Here is a 23,457-nt window from a genome sequence, read left to right on the forward strand (position 1 = left end):
TTACACACTTAGTCCAGCGGTCGTGGAGCATACAGATATTGAACCTCCAGAAAGTGTTCACAGCAGAGGTCATTGACAAGTTCGTGGCCTAAGGTAGAAGGAGATGAGTTATACAGCTCTCATTTCATGCACAAGCAGTTCAACTCTTTGAGTGATTATGCAAGAAGTTTGAAGTTAATAATTCATCAGTTAATAACATCGGGGTGATTGATAAGCTTGTGGCCTAAGGTAGAAGGAGTTATTAACTTCACAGCCACCACCACTGAGTTGTGGTTTTACATTAAGAGAAGGGTCTGGCCAAAAGAGAGGCGAAAGACAATGTACGATGCTTAGTCGGAGTCAACTTCTCCCAAAGTGCTGAAAAGAGCAATCAGAGGGTTAGGTTCCAAGTAGCCATTAAGTATATGAGAAAAAGTTAAAAAAAAATCTTCCCAGAATTTCTCCAAGCTAGGACAAGCCCAATATATATGAATAAGGGGAGCCTCGCCCCCTTTACACTTTTCACAACAGGGACTAATAATCAGGATAGAACCGTGATAATCTAGTTTTAGACATATAAGCCCTGTTTACAACATTGAACTGTAAAAGGCAGTGGCGAGCACAAACAGAAGTTGAATTAACTGACTTGAGAATTGAATCCCAAACCTTGTTGGACAGAGGAAAATTTAAATCATGCTCCCAGGCAGTTGTAATTTTGTCAAAGGGGGTTCACCTCAACATCGCCAACATATCTCGAATAGTAGATATTAAACCTTTACCCAATGGGTTCATACGAAGAAACAAGTCCACAACATTTTTAATCAGGTACCTTGGGAAAGTTTGTTATTAAAGGGTTGATAAAATGTCTAATTTGGAGATATCTAAAGAAACGAGTGTTGGGTAGGCCAAACTTTACGGACAGTTGGTCAAAAGTTGCAAAGTGCTTGTCTATGAAAAGATCTTCAAAGCACCTAATGCCCTTTCAGTTCCAGTCTAGAAATGTTACATCCTGCATAAAGGCTGAAAAAGATGATTATTTAAAATAGGATTAGAGAGAGTGAAACCATGAAGACAATTATATTTTCTTAACTGAGCCCATATTCTCAGAGTGTGTCTGATGACTGGATTAACAATTGATTTAGGCAAATGGCAAGGAAGTGTGGATCCAAGAAGCCTAAAGTACATATATATTGCCTCTCATTTGGCCAAATGTGCAGTCCTTTTTAGATGGAGAGATGCTGTCCCACCCACTCATGCTCAATGGCTTAGAGATATTATGTCCTGCCTAGACCTTGAAAGATTCATTATTCACTTCTTAATTCAGACATAAAATTCCAAAAGGTGTGGGGGTCTTTTCTTGAATATTTTCATAATTCCTGTTTAGAGTAAGGGTGCATCCCTCCCTTTTTTCTTTTGCACTTAAATCCCTTACTTCCAGCTTCTTTCGGTTAAGATTTACATTTTTTTTAATGTGTAAACATATTATAGCTCAGGTAGTAGGCAATATACCTCCTTTTTATAAATACAGCTCTGTGGTGATAAGAGTTCTGATTAATGTTTTTATACATCGTAAAGCCGGCTTGGATTTGGGTAGTGGGAGGGTGGGGTGGTAGCTAACTTTATACGATTCTATGAAGGGTGCTTTTCCTTAACTGTTACGAACAGTACATTTGATACGTTTGCTTTGCACTGTATTAAATTGCACTCTTTAAATTTTTTGTTTTGTCGCATTGTAGAAACTTATAAAAATAATATAAAAAGGGTCTAATGTGTTTTTAGTGCACTTCTGTGTTTAGGTTTTGGAGTTTAATAAAACATGCTACCGGTTTCATTAAACATTAAATGTCTCACTTGGTTTTATTTGTGAAAATCTACAATACTCAAAGCTGCCTTCAGCTGGCTATCAGTGAAATAGCAAATCCTTTTGTAAAGCTTTTCTACAATGCACAATCACTATTTTTGTGTTCAGCTGTTAAAAAACTTTTGAAAGAAAAGCAGGAGTATTTACAAAAGCAGTCTGTTTATGACATAAACCCATCTCAAGTTTGTGTTTGGCCTGTGTATCACTACATTAAATAAACATTAATGGATGAAGTTCATTGGCTTTTGTGCTCATTACCTATTAACATTAAGTTTAATCAGAAACAATGCTGTACAAACAGACATTTATTTATTCCACAATATATCCAAGTAATAAAAATCAGTTCTACAAATATTCCCAATTTGTACATAGAAAAATAAATAGACACACTGTATGAGCCATACATTACCCATATGCCCATTTTGGTTTATCTTTGTATTTAACTGTTCCATTGATTGTATCAAATTACTGGAGTCAAGTTACTTTAACAGTGTTTTTACAGTCAAACAAGTAATTAAGGTATACTTGGGATATACACTGCTTTAAAATAAATATCCTAAAATGTCTAAGGTTTTCTTTTAATATATTTGTGCACAATTATGAAACTGTTAAAATACAAATGTGCAGACACTTTTGAAACTAAATTAACAGTTCATTGCACTTCAATTCAAGGTTGTTCATGTATTCAAATATCTTTACTTTTTGTTGGAGTCATAAAAAGATTTTTTGCCCGCAATTACACTTAGAAACTCAAAAGGCACAGGAAGATTATTTTGACAATTAAATTACATTAAACACTTACTACATATGAAAATAATAATATCAAATGTTAGTCTTTCTCCAATATTAAAATAAGATTTTTTTCAAAATCACTTTAAGGAATTTGAATACAATAAATGTGTGTAGTAACAGAAAAATGGAAGAGTACATTTAATATTCTTTATACATTGAAAAAAATAATACTTGATAAAGTTAGTCTGTAAAATATTTACATAGATAAAATTAATGTTTTAGAAAAGTCAGTAACAGTACCTTAAAACTCAACCTACAAAGGATTTCTCAATGTACAAAATTCTTCTCTAAAATAACTTTACAAAATATTGGCATTCATAGTTGAAAAGGCCTTCATGTCCACTGGTACCTACACAAATCAACTTCAGTCTTTAATAGATAACTTTCAAAATATTCACAATACCCAAATTGGCAGTATTGGTTAAATTTGTTAATAAAATCAGTAGTTACTCAGTTCATAATTATGAATAAAACTCATTTTTTGCAAGTTCGTATGACAGGACAAAAATACTTATCTAATTACCCAGCTTAAAAGTACTGTTCAGTTTTTAAGCTTGAGGTTCAAAAACAGTTCATTGGATTTTGTATTAGTTGGCTTGGAATGATCTGCTCTCTCGCATAAAATAAAAGAATATTTATTGTTGACAATGACATCGGTATGAAGCCCATCATTATTGAAGTAATTTCCACAGAGAGGAAACACGACACAACTATTTTTATTGAAAAGCATGAGAAAATAATTGAATTAACTCAGAAGTACTTTTTCGAATTTCAAAACATTAAAAAAAATCCATGTTAGCATTTTCATCCTAACGTTCAAATAGTCTTCATTATTTATGATTTCTAACAGTTTTACAAGTAAGTACCATCTTCCACAACTTTAATTTTGTGAATATTCCAAAATCCAACTGCTCCACTGGTGATTGATGTATCCAGCTACCACTTAAACATACCTCCTGGTCATTTCCCCCTTTAGGACAATCCCTTAAAGTCCAAGTCTTTGACCAAACTTTCTCTTTTGGCATAAGTGACAAACTTTGTTTGATAGTGTTCCTGCAAAGCTGCGTGGCACATCTTAATATGTGTTGAAGCTATACATAATCTTTTTCATTTCTGCATAATTATTTTCATACAAACACATTTAGATTTGATTTTTACATATTAATCTGAAATGAAGTTGCTCATTTTCTTGGTTTAATATTGCTGAATTTTTGTTTAAGGTGAACATTATTTGGTTTGTTCTGTGAAATTACTAATTAAATTAATATTTTGGGACAGTATTATTTCTAAAATTTGTTCCACGTGAAATGTTAAAGTGATACTTTACACCAATGTTAATACAAAAAGGGTTATGTAATAAAAAGTGAAGAATACAAATTTTGACTGACATTCCACAACACAATGCATAGTACTTGAATCAGCACAACTGGAAAGCACTGGAAAATACATATATGTACACAGCTTGGGTATGAACTGTTCTGTTTTTACAGGCATCCATACATAGATTTTGTTCACAAGTCAGAAAGTGCATAAAATTACTTAATTTGGAACCATACATCCACATCAACTGCACACAAGACTTAAGGAAGAATAGGTACTAAAAATGGAAGAGAGAAAAAAAACTATACATATACTGGAGTTCTGAATTTAATAGGATGGGCATTTGTTTGTATGTAAGCATGTCAATAAGTCAGGTATCTCATTACCTGGGGATAACCTATAATAGCTTTTCTCTCTCGGACAATATTTGTAATTAGTATTCTTATGATAATCTTGATTGAAGTACTTTGTTTTGTACATCTTGTCCATCAATCATAACACTCTTAACTTGTGAGTAAACTCATGTTTCATGATAATTTAAGTGATTGCATATCCCACTTATTGCTTTCAGGAATATGATTAGGATGCCTTAACTTCACGTACATTGAATGGCACTTGAGGGAGAACATCTAGCCATAAGCTGAAAAAGTAAAATCAAGAATGCAAAGTCTGCTTATCAAATTGCTTAAACATAATAATACAAGTAACATTCATTTAAATTAACCCTATTAACTAACATAATTACCAACCTTACATATTATATCGCTTCAAGATTATCAGGTATTTTTAAATTGCTTGCAGACTTTTAAAAAATTAAGAGAAAGTTCATGATAGATCTTTAGCTTTTATGTTTCTGATGGCAGAATGAACAGATTCCATACAACTGGAGAGACTGACAACATTCTCACTCACACAAGTAATGGCTTCCAGGCCGTAGCCCCAGAAGATCCCCAATAAAACTTTGTTCTACAGAACAGTCTGTTGTTGCTAAATGACAGAAACATAGATAATTTATGGTTGCAAGAAAATGTTAACCCTTTGCAATTACCTGGTTTCCTACATTAATTACTCATATATTGATCTGATCGTCATCTACATCACAACAATAGACAAAAGCCATCAGCTTAAACTAGCAACACACAAACAATTGTACTCTTCATGCCTTTAATGGACACTTTGTTTAATCACAGTCCAGGCTGGAAAAAGTATGTGAACCTTTGTGTGTTTAATAAGTGGTAGAACCTCCTTTAGCAGCAACAACCTCACCAAGTGTTTCCTGTAGCTGCTGATCAGACTTGCAGTGGTGAGGAGGAACTTTAAAACCTTCCTCCATACAAAACTGTTTCAGATCATCAATATTTCTGGGATACCTTGCATGAACAACCCTCTTCAGGTCATGCCACAGCATCTCAATTAGTTTGAGATATGGACTCTGACTTGGCCATTCCAAAACACAAAATTTCTTCTTTTTAAACCATTCTCTTGTCTTCAAATCATCGCCTTGTTGCATCATCCAACGTCTATTAAGCTTCAGGTGATGGACCACCATCTTGACATTCTCCTGTAAAATGTCTTGATACAATTTTAAATTCATTGTTTCCTCAACAATTGCAAGCTGTCCAGGCCCTGATGCTCCTTCCAACATGCTTCACAGTTGGGATGAGGTTTTGGTGTTGGTGTGCTATGCCCTTTTTCTTCCAAACATAGTGTTGTGCATTTCTGCCTAGAAGTTCAGCTTTTGTCTCATCTGCACACAGAACATTGTCCCAGAAACGTTGTGGAAAACCAGGCAGTCTTTTGCATCTTGACATATGCAGCAATGTTTTTTTTGAAGAGCAATGGTTTCCTCATTGGTGTCCTTCCATGATCACCATTCTTGTTCAGTGCTTTTCTTATAGTGGACACATGAACAGAGACTTTAGCAAGTTCTAGAGATTTCTGCAGGTCTTTCACTGTTACCCTCGAGTTCTTTTTCATCTTCTTCAGTATTGCACCCACTCATAGGGAGAGTAGCAACAGCACTGAAGACCATAGGACCTTAAGATATAGGAGCAGAATTAGGCCATTTGGCCCATCAAGTCTGATCCAATTTTCCTCTCAGCCCCAATCTCCTGGCTTCTTTCCCATATCCCTTCATGCCTTCACCAATCATGAATCTATCAACCTCTACCTTAAATATACATAAAGACTTGGCCTCCATAGCTTCCTGAGGCAAAGAATTCCACAGATTCACCACTCTGAATTTTCTTCATTTGCAGGCAATCTTTCTTACTGTGGACAGTTGAACACTCAGGTCTTTAGAAATGCTTTTGTAGCCTTTTCCAGCTTCATGCATCTTTACAATTATTCTACAGTCCTCTGAAAGTTGCTCTGACTGAGGCATGGTGCACAGAAACAGATCTTTCTTGAGAAGAGCAGGATCTGTCAGTAACCTGACTTTGAGTGTTTTTTTTTTAATATATAGGACAGGGCACCTCTTATAACCCACACCTACAATCTCATCTCTTTGACTAGAACACCACACTCCAAATAGCTTTTGTAGAAGTATTATCGCAGAGGTTCACATACTATTTGAATCTAGACTGTGACAGTTTAAATGGTGTACTCAGTATTGACGAGAAGTAGGACAGTTGTGTGTGATAGTATTTTAGACAAATTGCGTTTGTCTATTATTGTGACTTAAATGAAGATCAGACCACATTTTATGAGTAATTAATGCAGAAAACCAGGTAATTGCAAAGGGTTTACAAATATTTTCTTACAACTGTAGTCAAATAAGAAGAAATGATGCAATACCATACTTTTAACAATTAAGTGAAATAGGCTACAACATACCTGCAACACAGCATCTGCATTTGAAAATGTAAAACAAAATTATTAAAATACTGAATAGCAACTTGAACATGCTGGTAACAGATTCAATTTGTTTTGGAGCTGATTTTCTGTCCCTTTACCTTTTCAATACAAAGTCAACTAACCTTCTATTACATAACCTGCTTCCGTGTCTAGCTAAAAATATACCGCCAAAATCTTCATCCTCATCCTTATCCTCTTCACACTTAACTAATGGTAAAAATCTCCTGATTATCATCCTCAATGAAAGAATTCTTTTAAATTCCCATTAACATTCTGCTCAGTATTTTTTTCCTTATTTGCGGACCAACACTGAATACTATTCAATCTCCTTTCCAGCTAGTACCACTACAGAAGAGGCGAGTGATGAACTTCTGGGCTGCCATAACCGGCACCAAAATAGTACACCAATTTGTAAACACTTAAAATTCCTAGACATACTTATTCCAAATTAAAAGTCAGTCTTCAAAAGGCATGTAATCTATTGCCAGATTTCCTTTCTACCTCTGTAATGACTGATATGTTGGGACATTCACTAGTCAATTACAGGCAAAAATATCAGCTCAACACATACAAAATGCTGGAGGAATCGTCGACATTTTGGACCGAGGCCTGGAAAGGGGGAAGATGCCAGAAAAAAGTGGGGGGGTGGTGAAGAGGACTAGCTAGAAGGTGATAGGTGAAGCCAGGTGGATGGGAAAGGTAAAGGGCTGAAGTAGAAAGAATCTGTTAGGAGTGGAGAATGAACCATGGGAAAAAGGGTATTTAGAGTGGCACTGGGGGAAGGTGATAGGTAAGAAGAGGTTGGAGGCTAGAGTGGGAACTAGAAGTGGGGGGGGAGGGTGAAGGGATTTTTTTTAAACCAGAAGGAGAAATCAACGTTCATGCTATCATGTTGGATACTACCTAGATGGAGGTAAGGTTACTTGCCCAAGAGTGACGGCAAAGGAGAAAGTCATGGACTGACTGACATATCTTAATGGGAATGGAGATAGGAATTAAAATGGTTGGCCAATGGGAAATTCCACTTTTTGCAGTTGGAGCTGAGGTGCTCGACAAAGCAGTCCCCAATTTACGTTGTGTGCCATCAATATAAAAGAGGCTGCATTGAGAGCACCAAACACAACAGACAACCCCAAAAGTAGCTCTTGAGCATTTTTAAGTTGAAGATTTCAGAACAACATTGAAAGAGTATGTGTATGGTGAGAAGACAGATTTTGATAAAATTGCATTTTTATCCAAAGCTATCTTGTGATTTGGAACTGATCTCAACTCTTAATGGCTGGATTTCTAGGCACACATAATAAAATACAAAGTTTTGAACTTTGTTTATAATACTAGACATTAAAATTATCAGATTGCTTTGAAACAGGATCTGTCATGAAATCAATCAGCGGAGTTCAAACTTGCAGGCTTTTCACATTTACATTGGTAAAATTGGCCTGCTTTAGGTCCACTGATTTCAATGGATTTTAGGGCAGGTGGGATAGAAAGGGGTGGCAAATTTATTTATATAAAATTTTTGGTTTGCTGAAAACCTATTATTATTTGCACATTTAAAAATAATTTTAGTTATCTTACTTGTTTGAATTCCCTCCTAATTTTGGCAATCATTACAGATGGGACTGGGTTTTATCTGCTGAAGACTTGTAGGGAAATTTCAAGAAAGGAGATTTATTTACTGTGCAGTTTCTGATTAGGACACGTCTAGATGCTTCAGGCTTGAAAGACAAGTCGACTTCATCCAAACATAAGGCAAATGCTTGTAGCAAGCATACCCAATGCAATTTGGCTTCCACTACAACAAATCCGTAGCAGATACAGTCTCAGTAGCTCTCCACCTGGCTTTTGGACCACCTGGATAATAGCAATACATATGTCAATTTGCAGCTTATCGATTATAACTGAGCATTCTACACCATTCTCAACCCCCCGCAATTAGCAACCGCTCTCTGCAACTGGATCTCTGACTTCCTCATTGGGAGACCAGAGTCAGAGCAGATCAGTAATAACATCTCCTTCTTGCTGACAATCAACACAGGATGTGTGCTTAGCCCACTGTTCCGCTCTCTCTACAGTGTGGTAAAACCACCTGTAAATTCGCCTATGTTGGTAAAATTTCAGATGGTGAAGAGGCATACAGGAGTGAGAAAGATTGGCTGGTTGAATGGTGTTGCAGGAACAATCTTGCATTCATTATTAGCATGTCCAATGAACTGATTCTGGAAGGGGAAGTCAGAAAATACAACAGTCTTCACTGGTGGGTCAACAGTTGAAAGCTGAGTAGCTTCAAGTACCTAGGCATCAAATCAGAGGATCCATCTGGTCTGAAGATATCAATGCAATCAGAAAAGTCACCTTAGTAGCTATACATCAGGAGTCGGAGGACATTTGGTATGTCGCCAAACACTCTAGCAAAGTTCTACAGATGTGCTATGCACAAACCACCACATGGTTTGGAAGCTCTGATGCACATGAACCAGAGGGCTGTACACTCAGCCAACTCCATCATGGGCTCATGCCTCCCCACCATCAAGGACATCTTCAAATGGTGGTGGCTCAAGAAAGTAGCATCCATCATTAAAGAAAATCACAAGTTGGAACAAGCCTTATTCTCATTACAACCAGTAGGTAGGTAGTATAGGAAACTGAAGACTGACAGTATTAAAAGCAACTTTTTCTCTTCTGCAATCAGATTTCTGAATGTCTATGAACACTACCTCACTGTCGTGTGGCCTAGTAGATAAAGCATCGGACTAGTAATCTGAAGGTCACTGGTTCAAGCTTCAGCTGAGGCTGCGTGCTTATGTCCTTGAGCAAGGCACTTAACAACACATTGCTCTGCGACGACCCAGTGCCAAGCTGCATGGGTCCTAGTGCCCTTCCCTTGGACAACATCGGTGGCATGGAAAGGGGAAGGCTTGCAGCTTGGGCAACTGCTGGTCTCCCTTACAACCCTACCCAGGCCTGCACCCTGGATACCTTGCAAGGTGCAAATCCATGGTCTCATGAGACCTACAGAAGCCTATATAAATTATCACTACCTCACTATTCCCCTTTTGCACTATTTACTCTTTTTTTGTAATTTATCATAATTTTTTGTCACACTCCCAATTTTCAAGACTTTGCTCTCTATTCCTTTACTCCCAAAATAATAGTGGTAGTTTTCTTTTTAAATCTTGACAAGTATAACAAAATCCTGCCTTACCCTCAGCCTTTTACATTCTAAGGAATGTAGATCAACTTTGCTTACCATTTCTTTTACTAAATCAAACCCTTGAGTCCAAAGACTGGCAAATCAACACTTCATTACTTCTGGGACAAACTGATCACAGAACACTATGCTGCATCTGGACATTTCAATCCTCCAGCATCAACATGTATTTCCTCACTTCCAGATCTACAGCTTTTAGCTTGTCATCATCTAGGTGAGCTTTTTTTTTTGAAGATTCAAAGTGCCTGGACTCCAAAATCCCTCCTTGCTTTTTCTTTGAGATGATTCTTAAAACCCATTATGATTTTGCATGGGATTGCTGCATTCAATGTACCAAAGATTTCCCATAACAAAATCATGACTTCTAAACACAAATCTTTTGAAAATCCTTGAATGTGCAGACAACAAAGAGGTGGTCATGGGAGGCAGAGGAACAACTATGAGATTGCTTCAAGTTGGTGGACTGGGCCATGATTCATCTCTGGATCTGAATGAATACACCATAGTTATCACAGACTTTAATAAAACAGTTGTAGATGAGTGTGTAACCACATCATTCAGAATCTTCCCCAATCAGAACACCAGGATGAACCATGATATCTGCAATCTACTGAGATCCCGATTACAACATTTAAGTCTGATGACCAAGAATGATCCAAGAGGTTCAGGTACGATCCACTTCAGGGGGAGGAAGTGGCTAAACATGAATCAATGAAGGATGCTCGACAGTTGTAGCAGAGCATGAATATAATCACCTCTTATAAAGTGAAATCAATCAACACAAGTGACAGTAGGACTTCCAGATAAGCTCAATGCTCGCTTTGATTGACAAAACATAGAGGAAACACCAGGGACTCCCACAGCCTCTGATGATCCTGTGATTTCAGTTTCTGAGGCCAATGTATGAGTAGCCTTGGGGAGAGTGAACCCATGAAAAGCATCTGGCCCAGATGGGGTAACTGGCCAAATACTAAAGACCTGCACTGATCAACTAGCTGGAGTATTCACCGAGATCCTTATCCTCTCGATTTGGCAGACTGAAGTACCCACCCTCTTCAAGCAGGCTTCAATTATACCGGTGCCCATGAAAAGCATGATGACCTGGCTCAATGACTATCGCCCAGCAGCACTTGCATCCAGAGTGATGAAGTACTTTCAGAGGTTGGAGGTGAAACATAACAACTCCTACCTCAGAAGTACCTTAGATCTGCTCCAATTTGCCTACCAGAGCAACAAGTCTACAAGAAACAAGAAAGCAGATGCCATTTCATTGGCCTGGAACATCTGGACAGCAAAGATGCATACATCAGGATTGTCTTTATTGGCTACATTCAGCCTTTAATATCATCATCCCCTCAAAACTAACCAGTAAGCTCTAAGGACTTGGCCTCAATACCGCCTTGTGCAATTAGATCCTCAATTTCTTCATTTGCAGACACCAGTCAGTTCAGATTGGCAACAACATCTCTTCCACAACTTCCATCAGCACAGTTGCACCACATTGCTGTGTGCTTAGCCCCTTGTTCTACTCACTCTACACTTATGATTGCGTAGCTAAGTACTGCTTCAGTTTCCATATTCAAGTTTGCTGATGACACCACTGTCGTAAGACATATGATGAATCAGCATCTAGGGGAGAGACTGAAATTCTGGCTGACTGGTGCCGTAACAACCTCTTACGCGATGTCAGAAAGTCCAAGGAGCTGATTATTGACATCAGGAGAAGGAAACCAGAGGTCCATGAGCCAATCCTCATCAGAAGAGCAGAGGTAGAGAGGATCAGCAACTTTAAATTCCTCAGTGTTAATATTTCAGAGAACCTGTCCTAGATCCAGCACACAAGTACAATTACAAAGAAAGCATGGCCGCACTTCTACTTCTGGCACAAACTTCTATAGATGTGTGGTGGTGAATCATAGCCTGGTTTGGAAACACCAATGCCCTTGAATGGAAAATTCTACAAAAAGTAGTGGATATGGCCCAGTACGTCATGGGTAAACAACACCTCCCCCCACCACTGAGCAAATTTACATAAAATGCTGTCTCAAGAAAGCAACATCCAACATCAGGGGCCCCCACCACTCAGGCATGCTCTCTTCTCACTGCTGCATCAGGAAGAAGATACACGAGTCTCAGGATTTGTACCACCAGGTTCAGGTACAGTTACTACCTTTCATCCATCAGGCGCTTGAACCAAATGGGGATAACTTCACTTACCCCATCACCAAAATGTCTCCACAAACAATGGACTCACTTTTAAGGATTCTCCATGCTCGACAAGTATTGTTTATTTATTTATTATTATTATTTCTTTCTTTTTGTATTTGCACAGTATGTTGTCTTTTGCACACTGGTTAAATACCTAAGTTGGTACGGTCTTCTGTTGATTCTGTTATGTGTAATACTCAATGAATGTATAGAATATGTCCGCAGAACATGAATCTCAAAGTTGTATATGGTGACATACAAGTACAATAAATTTACTTTGAACTTTGAAGTTTCTTGTACCTTGACTGCCATATTTGAAATAAACATCTTGAAGATTGTTTATTCATAATTAATCAATATTGTAAAGTTTATACTGTCTTGGTGTACTTAATGAAATAATAGATTATCATTGGGATGAAGTCACCTTTTGAAAGGATAACAATCAAGTTATATAAGCAATGAAAATGGCAGTTTGAGAGTCAACTGAAAGGAAATGAGTATTGACATTTCCTAACGCAAACACAAGGAACACTCAGGTTGGACGAACAAAACCTTATGTTTCATCTGGGTAGCCTCCAACCTGATGGCATGAACATTAATTTCTCTAACTTCCGTTAATGTCCCTCCCCCTTCTTACCCCATCCTATTTATTTATTTGTTATTTATTTATTTATTATATATTTTTTCTTTTTCTCTCTTTCTTTCCCTCTCACAATAACTCCTTGCCTGTTCTCCATCTTCCTCTGGCACTCCTCTCCCCCTCTCAAATCTCTTGCTATCTCTTTTTTCCATTAGTCCTGATGAAGGGTCTTGACCCAAAATGTCGACTGTACTTCTTCCTATTGATGCTGCCTGGCCTGCGGCGTTCCACCAGCATTTTGTGTGTATTTATTGACATTTCAGCAAGTCATGTAATTCACACCCAACTCACCTTGAAAAGGGTCACCACTCAGATTCATTAGCTTTCACGTCTGCAAAGTAGAGTTTAGGTCTCTCATGATATTTGACTCTGTAAGTATCAGTCATACAACCATCCACAGAAAAATAAGTTGTCGTAGCAACTGGTTTTGCTAATCCTACTGCAGCAGTATTTGCTTCAAGCTTTGCAGAACTGTCAGAAAAATTTACAGATCTATTATGTAAGAATTCATGATCAGAGATATCTGCAGGACTCAAAGCTGGCCCTTGAATAACGGCTTGAGGCACTTTATTCAGAGGTACATTTGAAGCATCCGTAAACCTCAATTTTAGTTCAGACAGAACTGGATTCTCTTTCTGCTCCTTTAGTACATTTACTTGCCTAAAATTTAAGGCATTGCTACCTAAATTAGATTGGATTCTCCGATTATACTTCTTTGGAGGTAGAGGTGGTGGTGAGGACCTTACGTTATGCACAGTTTCCAGGACATTCTCTTTTGTTTCAAAACAGTAGTGAGGACTTAGTCCTCCAGACTGCATACGTTGATTGGAAAGAGAATTTTCAGACATACTTTCTACTGGATGTAAATGTACTGGTGAGACAGGAGGTAACATTGCTGTGTTTATCTCAGCTTGCTGAGAATTGGAAGACAACCCATGAACAATGGAATCAGTGTCCTGCCGATTATAATTTTCTCCACTGGAAACTAATGAAACTTTCCTGAAGTCTTCAGATGGAAGTTCACAAGGATCTGATAACACAGATATAGCATCAACTTTGGAGTTCACTGAACACTTGGGAGCAGACTTGTCTGCGAAGGATTGTTTCAGTTGTGTTTCTGGATGATATCCATTATCTTTATAAGGCTTGTTGTCCTGCAAGTTTATTCCAGGTGATTCCTGGAATCTAGGTTTTTGCGAGGGGATGGAAGCAGCATTTCTGACTCTTTCAAAAGAAGATGAAGATGAAGCTTGGTTTTTATCAAACTGTGATCTAAAACATGAAAAGAAGGTTACAAGTCAAATTGAATTTCTACTCAAATATGTTCAAATGCTGCAAAACAATCAGATTAGAACCATAGAACCACAAAACATTACAGCACAGAAACAGGCCTTTTGGCCCTCTTTGGCTGTGCTGAACCATTTTTCTGCCTAGTCCCACTGACCTGCACCCAGCCCATATCCCTCCATACACCTCTCATCCATGTACCTGTCCAAGTTTTTCTTAAATGTTAAAAGTAAGCCCGCATTTATCACTTCATCTGGCAGCTCAGTCCACACTTCCACCACTCTGTGTGAAGAAGCCCTCCCTAATGTTCCCTTTAAACATTTCCCCCTTCACCCCTGCCCTGTTTTTTCTCTCCCCTAGCCTCAGTGGAAAAAGCCTGCTTGTATTCATTCTGTCTATACCCATCATAATTTTATATATCTCTATCAAGTCTCCTCTCACTCTTCTATGCTCCAGGGAATAAAGTCTTAACCTATTCAACTTTTCTCTGTAACTCAGTTTCTCAAGTCCGGCAACACCCTTGTAAACCTTCTCTGTACTCTTTCAACCTTATTAATATTCTTCCCGTAATTCAGTGACCAAAACTGCACACGATACTCAAAATTCGGCCTCACCAATACCTTATACAACCTCACCAAACATTCCAACTCTTAAACTCAATACTTTGATTTATAGAGGCCAATGTACCAAAAGCTCTCTTTACTACCCTATCTGCCTGTGACACTACTTTTAGGGAACTTAGTATCTGTATTCCCAGATTCCTCTGTTCTACTGCACTCCTCAGTGCCCTATCATTTACCTTGTATGTTCTACCTTGGTTTTTCCTTCCGAAGAGCAATACCTCACACTTGTCTGTATTAAACTCTGTTATTTTTCAGCCCACTTTTCCAGCTGGTCCAGATCCCTCTGCAAGCTTTGAAAACATTCCTCACTGTCCACTACACCTCCAATCTTTGTATCATCAACAAATTTGCTGATCCAATTTACCACATTCTCATCCAGATCATTGATATAGATGACAAATAACAATGTACCCAGCACTGATCCCTGTGGTACACCACTAGTCAGAGACCTCCACTCAGAGAAGCAATCCTCCACTACCACTCTCTGACTTCTCCCACTGAGCCAATTTACTACCTCACCATGTATACCTAGCGACTGAATCTCCCTAACTAACCTCCCATGCAGGACCTTGTCATAGGCCTTACTGAAATCAATGTAGACAACATCCACTATCCTTGTAACCTCCTCGAAAAACTCTAATAGATTTGTTAAACATGACCTACCACGCACAAAGATGTGTTGACTCTCGCTAATAAGTCCCCGTCTATCTAAATATTTGTAGATCCCATTTCTTAGTACTCCATCCAATAATTTACCTACTACCAATGTCAAACTTACCAGCCTATAATTTCCCAGATTACTTTTAGAGCCTTTTTTAAACAAAGGAACAACACGAGCAATCCTCCGGCACCTCACCCATAGGTAACGACATTTTAAATATACCTGCCAGGGCCCCTGAAATTTCAACACTAGTCTCCTTCAAGATCTGAGGGAATACCCTGTCAGGTCTTGGGGAGTTATCTACTCTGATTTGCCTCAAGATAGCAAGCACCTCCTCCTGTTCAATCTGTATAGGTTCCATGACCTCACTACTTGTTTGCCTTATTTCCATTGACTCCATGCCAGTTCCCTTAGTAAATACAGAAGCAAAAAACCCATTTAAGATCTCCCCCATTTCTTTTGGTTCCATACATAGCTGACCACTCTGATCTTCAAGCGGACCAATTTTATCCCTTACTATTCTTTTGCTCTTATTATACCCATAGAAGACTTTGGACTTTGGACTATCCTTCGCCTTGACTGCCAAAGCAACCTCACTTCTACTTTTAGCCCTCCTGACTTCTTTCTTAAGTTTATTTTTTGCACTTTTTATACTCAAGTACCTTGTTTGCTCGCTGTTTCCCATACATGTCATACATCTCTCTCTTCTTTATCAGAGTTCCAATATTCCTTGAGAACCAAGGTTCCTTATCCTTATTCATTTTGCCTTTAATCCTGACAGGAACATACAAACACCTCACTCTCAAAATTTCTCCTTTGAAGGCCTCCCACTTACCAACGACATCCTTGCCAGAAAACAACCTGTTCCAATCCACACTTTATAGATCCTTTCTCATTTCTTCAAAATTGGCCTTTTCCCAGTTTAGAACCTCAAACCGAGGACCAGATCTATCCTTATCCATGATCAAGCTGAAACTAATGGTGTTATGATCACTTCCGTCACCTGACCTAACTCGTTTCTTAATAGATGATCTAATATTACATCCTCTCTAGTCGGTACCTCTATATATTGATTTAGAACACTTTCCTGAACACATTTTACAAACTCTAACCCGTCCAGACCTTTAACAGTATGGGAGTCCCAATCAATATGTGGAAAATTAAAATCCCCTACTACCACAACTTCATGTTTCCTGCAGTTGTCTGCTATCTCTCTGCAGATTTGCTCCTCCAATTCTCGCTGACTACTGGGTGGTCTATAATACAACACCATTAATATTGTCATAACTTTCCTGTTTCTTATGGCCTCAGTAGACAAGCCCTCTAATCTGTCCCGCCTGAGCACTGCTGTAACAATTTCCCTGACTAGCAATGCCACCTTCCCCCCTCCCCCCCCACTCTTCATCCCTCTGCCTCTATCACGTCTGAAACATCGGAACCCTGGAACATTAAGCTGTCAGTCTTGCCCCTCCTGTAGCCAAGTTTCACTATTGGCTACAAAGTCATAATTCCATGTGTCAATCCATGCCTTCAGCTCATCCGCCTTCCCCACAATACTCCTCGCAGTGAAATAAGACACACCTCAGAAGATTATTACTACCACAACCCTTCTATTTGTGACTTTGCATGAACCTTTAACATCATTTATTTTCAACCCCACTCCACTATCTATTCTGGCATTCTGATTCCCATTCCCCTGCAAATCTAGTTTAAACACCGCCCCCACCCCCCAATAGCATTAACAAACCTCCCTGCAAGGATATCGATCCCCCTGTAGTTCAGGTGTAACCCGTCTCTCTTGTACAGGTCCCACCTGCCCCAGAAGAGGTTCCAATGATCCTGAAATCTGAAACCCTTCCCCCTACACCAGTTCCTCAGCCATGTGTTCATCCTCCAGAGCATCCTATTCTTACCCTCACTGGCATGTGGCACAGGTAGCAATCCTGAGATTACCACCCTCGAGGTCCTGCTTTTTAACTTCCTACCAAGTTCTCTATACTCATTCTTCAGGACCTCCTCACTCCTTCTTCCTATGTCACTGGTACCATTGTGTACCATGACATCTGGCTGTTCACCCTCCCATTTCAGAATGCTGTGCACACAATCAGAGACAACCCTGACTCTGGCACCCGGGAGGCAACAAACCATCTGGGAGTCTCTGTTGCGACCACAGAACCTCCTGTTCGTACCCCTATCGAGTCCCCTATCACTACCGCTCTCCTCTTCTTCATCCCTCCCTCTGCACTGCAGAACCAGCCTCAGTGCCAGAGATCCGGCTGCCGCAGCTTGTCCCAGGTAAGCCATATCCCCCCACCAACAGTATCCAAATCGGTATACTTCTTGTTGAGGGGAATGGCCACAGGGGAGCCCTGCTCTGCCTGCCCTTTCCCCTTCCCTCACCTGACAGTAACCCAATTACCTGTGTGCTGCTCCTTTGGCGTAACTGCCTCCCTGTAGCTACTATCTATAAACTCATTTTCTCAAATGATCCGGAGGTCATCCAGCTCCTGCTCCAGTTCCATAACACGGTTTGTTAGGAGCTGCAGCTGGATGCACTTCTTGCAGGTGTCATTGTCGGGGACACCAGAAGTCTCCCTGACTTCCCACGTCCTGCAAGAGGACCATTCCAACCTCCTACCTGGCATTCTCTCTATTCTAAACAAAATAGAACTTACCAGAACCTACCCTCACCTCTGCCTGTTCACACTGAAGCCTGTTGAGCCGAAGCTGTCCCACTCTGACTCAGTCCACTCCGACAATGGCCGCTGTATATGGCGGTCTTTTTCTTAAACCTTTGGCACGCTACATCACGTGCCTGCGCAGTCTAGCCTCTTTTCCCCTATCAGTTAAAAAAAATGGCTTCTCTCCGAGATGCCTTTACTTCTTCACTCTCCGCCTCTTGCTTCGATTTAAAAGGTTACTGAAAGTGCGAACAAAGAATTTTTACACAAATTGATTGCAATAACCAGTTAGTTACCTTTGCATATTAGGTTTATGAAAAGTCTTGTCTTGTGGTTTGTACTCATTTTCTTGAAGATTGGCTATGAGTGAAAAGGGGACAAAGGTTACTTTGTCAGTTTACATTATTGCAAGTTGAAAGAGCTTACTGTTCATATGGTACAGTATAATGAAAAACAAAATTATCCATTTGTAAACATTTTATAAACAATAACATTTCCTTTAAATAACAGAAGGAAATACATTGTTAAACATCACTTCACAGATATGGTTACTAATGTTATGTAGTATATAGCTGAATATGGTGTGAATGGATGACAATTTTTAAAACAAAAATAGAAATAACTCCTCAGAAATTAAGCAATTAATGATATGCTCCAGATGGAAATAAATATTTACCTCAGTAGATTACTCTTTAGTCTATTTAACCCATTTTGAAAGTGGGCTTGTTTTGATGTTGTCTTTACCCAAAATATTTTCCTCATCTCACTAGGGAAACACCTTACTTTCCAACTTTGATCCCATTACTTTTTAGACTTTCATTTTTCAATTACAATGCCTTGAAAAAATATTCAGCTCCACAATTATTTTCAGATTTTGCTGCCTCATTTTCTAAATTTAAGATACATTAAATTAGGATTTTTGAGCTAATGTGCATCAAGTCATATCAAAAAAAACTTTCAAAGCCTGTCAACGATTTACTAAAAATTAAAAATCAAAATTGTGATGCTGAAAAAGTATTCATCCCCTTTATAATTACTACACTAACTTTCTTCTAGTGCAATATACAGCATTATCTTCCCAAATCATCCAATTTGTTGATGTAGAAAATTGGAAGATCTCCTGTTTTCAATAAATTCATAAGAATAAATACTACTCCTCTCTGTAAGGTCCAACAGTATAGCAGATTTTCAAAAGCATTCAAGACAAGTCAAGAAAATGATAATAGAGAAGCACAGATCTGGGAAAGGGTACAAGTTCATCTCAAAGGCACTCAATGTACCTCAGAGTCCATTGTAAAAAAACAGTGGAAAAACATGAAACCACAGCCACACTCCCTAGGTCAGGCCATCTCTCTAAGAGAAGAATGGCACTTGTAAGAGAGGCTACTGTGCCATCAACAGTCACTTTGAGTGAGCTGAGAAGTCAGTGACTGCAGATGGAGATGAAGTTCATGGCTTCACATTCTCTAAAGCCTTGCACAAAAAGGGTATGTATGGAAGAGTGGTAAGGAAGAAGCCCTAGCTAAAATAAAAAGCACATCTTTTCCCATAAAGACTTTGCAAAGCGTCATTTAGAAGGTACCAGGTAACACCATCCCTACTGTAAGGTATGGTGAAGGTAACAACATACTATGGGGATGCGTTTGAGCAGCAGGGACTGGAAATCTGGTCAGATGAATGCTGCTAAATACAGAAAGATCATGGATAAAAACCGGCTAGCCTCTGCCAGAAAGCTTAACACTGGGGAGGAAGTAACCCAAAGCACACCACCAGAGCAACCATGGAGTGGTTTCAAATGAAGAAAATTGATATCCTTGAGTTGCCCAGAGTCCTGACCTTAACTCAGTCGACCTCAAGACTGCTGTCCATCACTGCTCCCCAACAAACCTAGCACAGCTTGAGCAATTTTGCAAGGAGGAACAGGCAAATCTTGTTCCATCATGTCATGCAAAGCTGATGGAGTCTTATCCGGAAAGACTACTGACTATAATAGCTGCGAAAGGTGGTTCAACCAAGCAAAGGTGAATGAATATTTTTGAACTGCTAACATCTCAGTTTTTGAATTTTTAGTCTTTCATGCTTTACAATTTTCCCTGTTTCTTGGGCTCTGCTGTGAAAATAAACAAATAAAAATTCTCCGTTAAATTGATCAAAACCCTGGTTGTTAATAGTTGTTTATGTGAACAAAGGATTGTGGGATGAATACTTTTTCATAGCAATGCATATATAGCGGTTTTGAATGGCTTCACAAGTTTAGCAACCTTTGACGCATGCCAAAGCATTATTTCAAGAAAAGTAAAAAAAAAGTAGCAGGGGAGTGGGAGCATACATACAGTAGGTGAGGGGAGACACAGTCAAATACAAAAAAAATCATTTTAGAAAGCGAAGCAGACACAGGTTTTAATGCAAAGATCATGGTGGGTGAGGCAGATGAACAGGGACGCATGTGAATCTACACTGTGGCCACTTTACTAGGTACCTATACAGTACCTAATAAAGTGGACACTGAGTATATGTTTGTAGTCTTCTGCTGCTGTAGCCCATCCACTTCAAGGTTCAATGTGTTGTGCATTCAGAGATACTGTACTCTTCTGCACACCACTGTTGCAACATGCAGTCATTTAAGTTACTGTCAGCTTGAACCATTCTGACCCCTCTAATTGAAAGGATGTTCTTGCACACAGAACTACCACTCACTGCTCATAGACGAGTTGCCACACCCAAATGTGGCACTTTTGCACAGAAGTAGGCAGCAGGGATAAATCAGGTAACCACAGATCAATGAGTCAAACATCAAATGGTAGAGAACTTGGGAAGTTACAGATAGTCAGCATGGACTTACTGGTGTGTGATCCTGTCCAAACTGATACTGACATGGACATTGTGGCTGATGCAAGCCCTTTGACATGGAAGACTGATCCAAAAGGCAAGCGCACAAGGGATCCAAGGCAATATCCTCCTGCACATTTTATTACCCATTTCTATATCTGCCTCATTGAAGTACTTTATTAATCCTTCTGAACATTTAATTTGTAACGCATTACTATGTGCCTATGTAAAATCCATTGTCTTCTCTTAAACTGGCAAGATTCAAAGACATCAGTTCAAAAATACAAATTCTTATAATTTTTTTTTAAAGAAAATGTACTGGGAGGACGTGCAATGTTAAATATTTAGCACACCTTTAGTGACTGGAAAAGTGATAGCGGGTATGGACTTATGTAAATTGGAAAACCATCAGTTATTTTTCCAATACTGATCCACTTATTGGTCAATCTGATATCCTGGACTTATCAATTTTGCAGTAAATTTAGTATGATAACCAAATCTGAGTAACAAGCTAACAAAATATTAGCAAGTAACTGCAAACAAAATGAAATTATCTTAATTTCTCTCTGAAACAATTTACTGTCCTTTAGGCTTCAAGGCCGCCTTCATCATTCTGGTGCCCAAGATAATTGGCCTAAATTATATCACCCAATTTTACTGAGTTCAACAACCATGAAGTGCTTTGAGAAGATGGTAATGGATCATATAAAATTGATTGCTCAAACTGGCTCATTGATGATGACATAGCCTTGGCCCTCCACTCAGTCTAGAAGATGAAGCCTCATATGCCAGGATGTTGCTCTTTGTCACTTGGTGCTTAAACATGATCATCTCTCACAGGCTGGTGGGTGAACTATCCTCGTTGGGTTCAATGCCCCTCTCAGTAACTAAATCTTGGACCTCTTAACGGAAAGACTCCAGTCAGTCCGAGTTGGCAGAAGCATTGAGCTCCATCACGTTGAGCACTGGTGCTCCTCAGGGCTGAGTTCTGCCCACTGCAGTTCATGTTGCTGACTCATGACAGTATTGCTATAGCCAGCTTAAATGGCATCACCAAGGCAGCTGATGGTTAACCTCATCAGCAACAATGATGAGTCTGCATACAGAGCAGGTGAGAGGATTATCAATTGGTGTAAAAGCAACAAACTGCATTTCAACATGGACAAGACAAAAAATATGACTGTGGACTTCAGGAAGGCACAGGTCATCCACTCTTCATTGCAGACTAATGTCTCTGCCATTGAGCGAGTGAAAAGCACAAGTTCCTTGGTGTGCAGACTTGGAGATCTAATCTGGACTTACAATACTTCCTTACTAGTCAAGAAGGCACAGCAGCACCTATACTTTCTGGAAACTGAGACATGCAAGGCTTCCTACCCGCATTCTAACAACTTTCTACAGCAGCACCATCAAGAGTCTGGCTGCATCGTGTGCAATGGAAACTGCAAAACATCAGACGACAAGACCTTACAGAGGTCAGCAAAATCTGCTAAGAGGATCACCAGGGTCTCCCTCCCCAGTGTTTGTAACATTTATCTGAAGTGTCACAGATAAAGGGCTCAAAGCATTGTTGAAGATCCCTACCACCAATCCCACAATCTCTTTGACCCACTACCCTTCAGGGAGGAGGTACAGATGCAGCAGGACTAGCAATGCCAGACAGGGTAACAGCTTCTTCCTTCAGACTGTGAGACCAATGAACTCCCTGCCACCGGCAAGCTGTTTACTGTTTACCTGAGCTGTGCACTACATTTTGAATTATATTTTATTCACTTATTTATGATTTAAGTGCTAAATGTGATATATGTACACCATGATCCAGAGGAATGTTTTCTCGGTTAGTTTTATATGTGTAGTCAGAAGACAATAAACTTGAACTCATGAAAAGAAAATAGATTTATCAATCTGGACATGGAAACATAGCAATTGTTTAATACAGCCTTCCATACTAGGATCCATTTTCATGGCAGTGTTCAGTATACAAGCACAGCTGCAACAAGACTTATCACATTTCTCACAGTGTTCCAGGCACAGGATGATCTCAACAGTACAGTATTGATTCTATGCAGTCCCCAAAAATCTACAATGACTGTAGTAAAAAAAAGTACGTGTATTAGAAGTACATGTAACATGTAACAGAAAGCAATTTATGAAAGTTGCTATCTTATTAAAAGATACTTCAACAAGGATCTGTGCACAGATCAATAATTTAAAACATAGTGTTGATAAGATCAACTTAGTTACTAAAATGTATACTTTCTATATGAATTTTACCTCACAACAAGACTTAGAATTTTAAGTACTCCACTGTGGGGTGCTGCTTCACATTGTCAGTAAGCAGTATCATTTTTATGATAGTACTATGAATCGGAATCAGGTTCATGATATATCACTAATATATATCATGAAATTTGCTGTTTTGAAACAATAGTACAGTGTAATACAAAAAATATTAAATATTACAAGAAATACTTTAAAAATATGCAGAGCAAAACAGAGGGAAGGAAGA

General features: G+C 39.0%; 1 protein-coding gene across 2 annotated transcripts in view; it reads right to left on the reverse strand.

The window, feature by feature from the left end:
• Window positions 1–2,130: 2,130 nt before the first annotated feature.
• The window catches only part of LOC132404550 (inactive ubiquitin carboxyl-terminal hydrolase 53-like), a 133,881-nt gene continuing 112,554 nt past the window's right edge, over window positions 2,131–23,457 (reverse strand). Inside the window, exons 14-16 of one of the 2 annotated variants that reach the window (XM_059988758.1) lie at window positions 18,416–18,479; window positions 13,159–14,139; window positions 2,131–4,592 (exon numbers count right to left, since the gene is read on the reverse strand). In XM_059988758.1, coding sequence (XP_059844741.1) covers window positions 13,170–14,139; window positions 18,416–18,479 — 1,034 coding nt within the window. In that variant the 3' untranslated portion in view covers window positions 2,131–4,592; window positions 13,159–13,169. Of the gene's footprint in view, window positions 14,140–18,415; window positions 18,480–23,457 lie in introns of both variants that reach the window. The other variant, XM_059988757.1, reaches the window with a different exon arrangement.

This window comes from Hypanus sabinus, chromosome 14, assembly GCF_030144855.1.
Source record: "Hypanus sabinus isolate sHypSab1 chromosome 14, sHypSab1.hap1, whole genome shotgun sequence".
NCBI classification, from domain to species: Eukaryota; Metazoa; Chordata; class Chondrichthyes; order Myliobatiformes; family Dasyatidae; genus Hypanus; species Hypanus sabinus.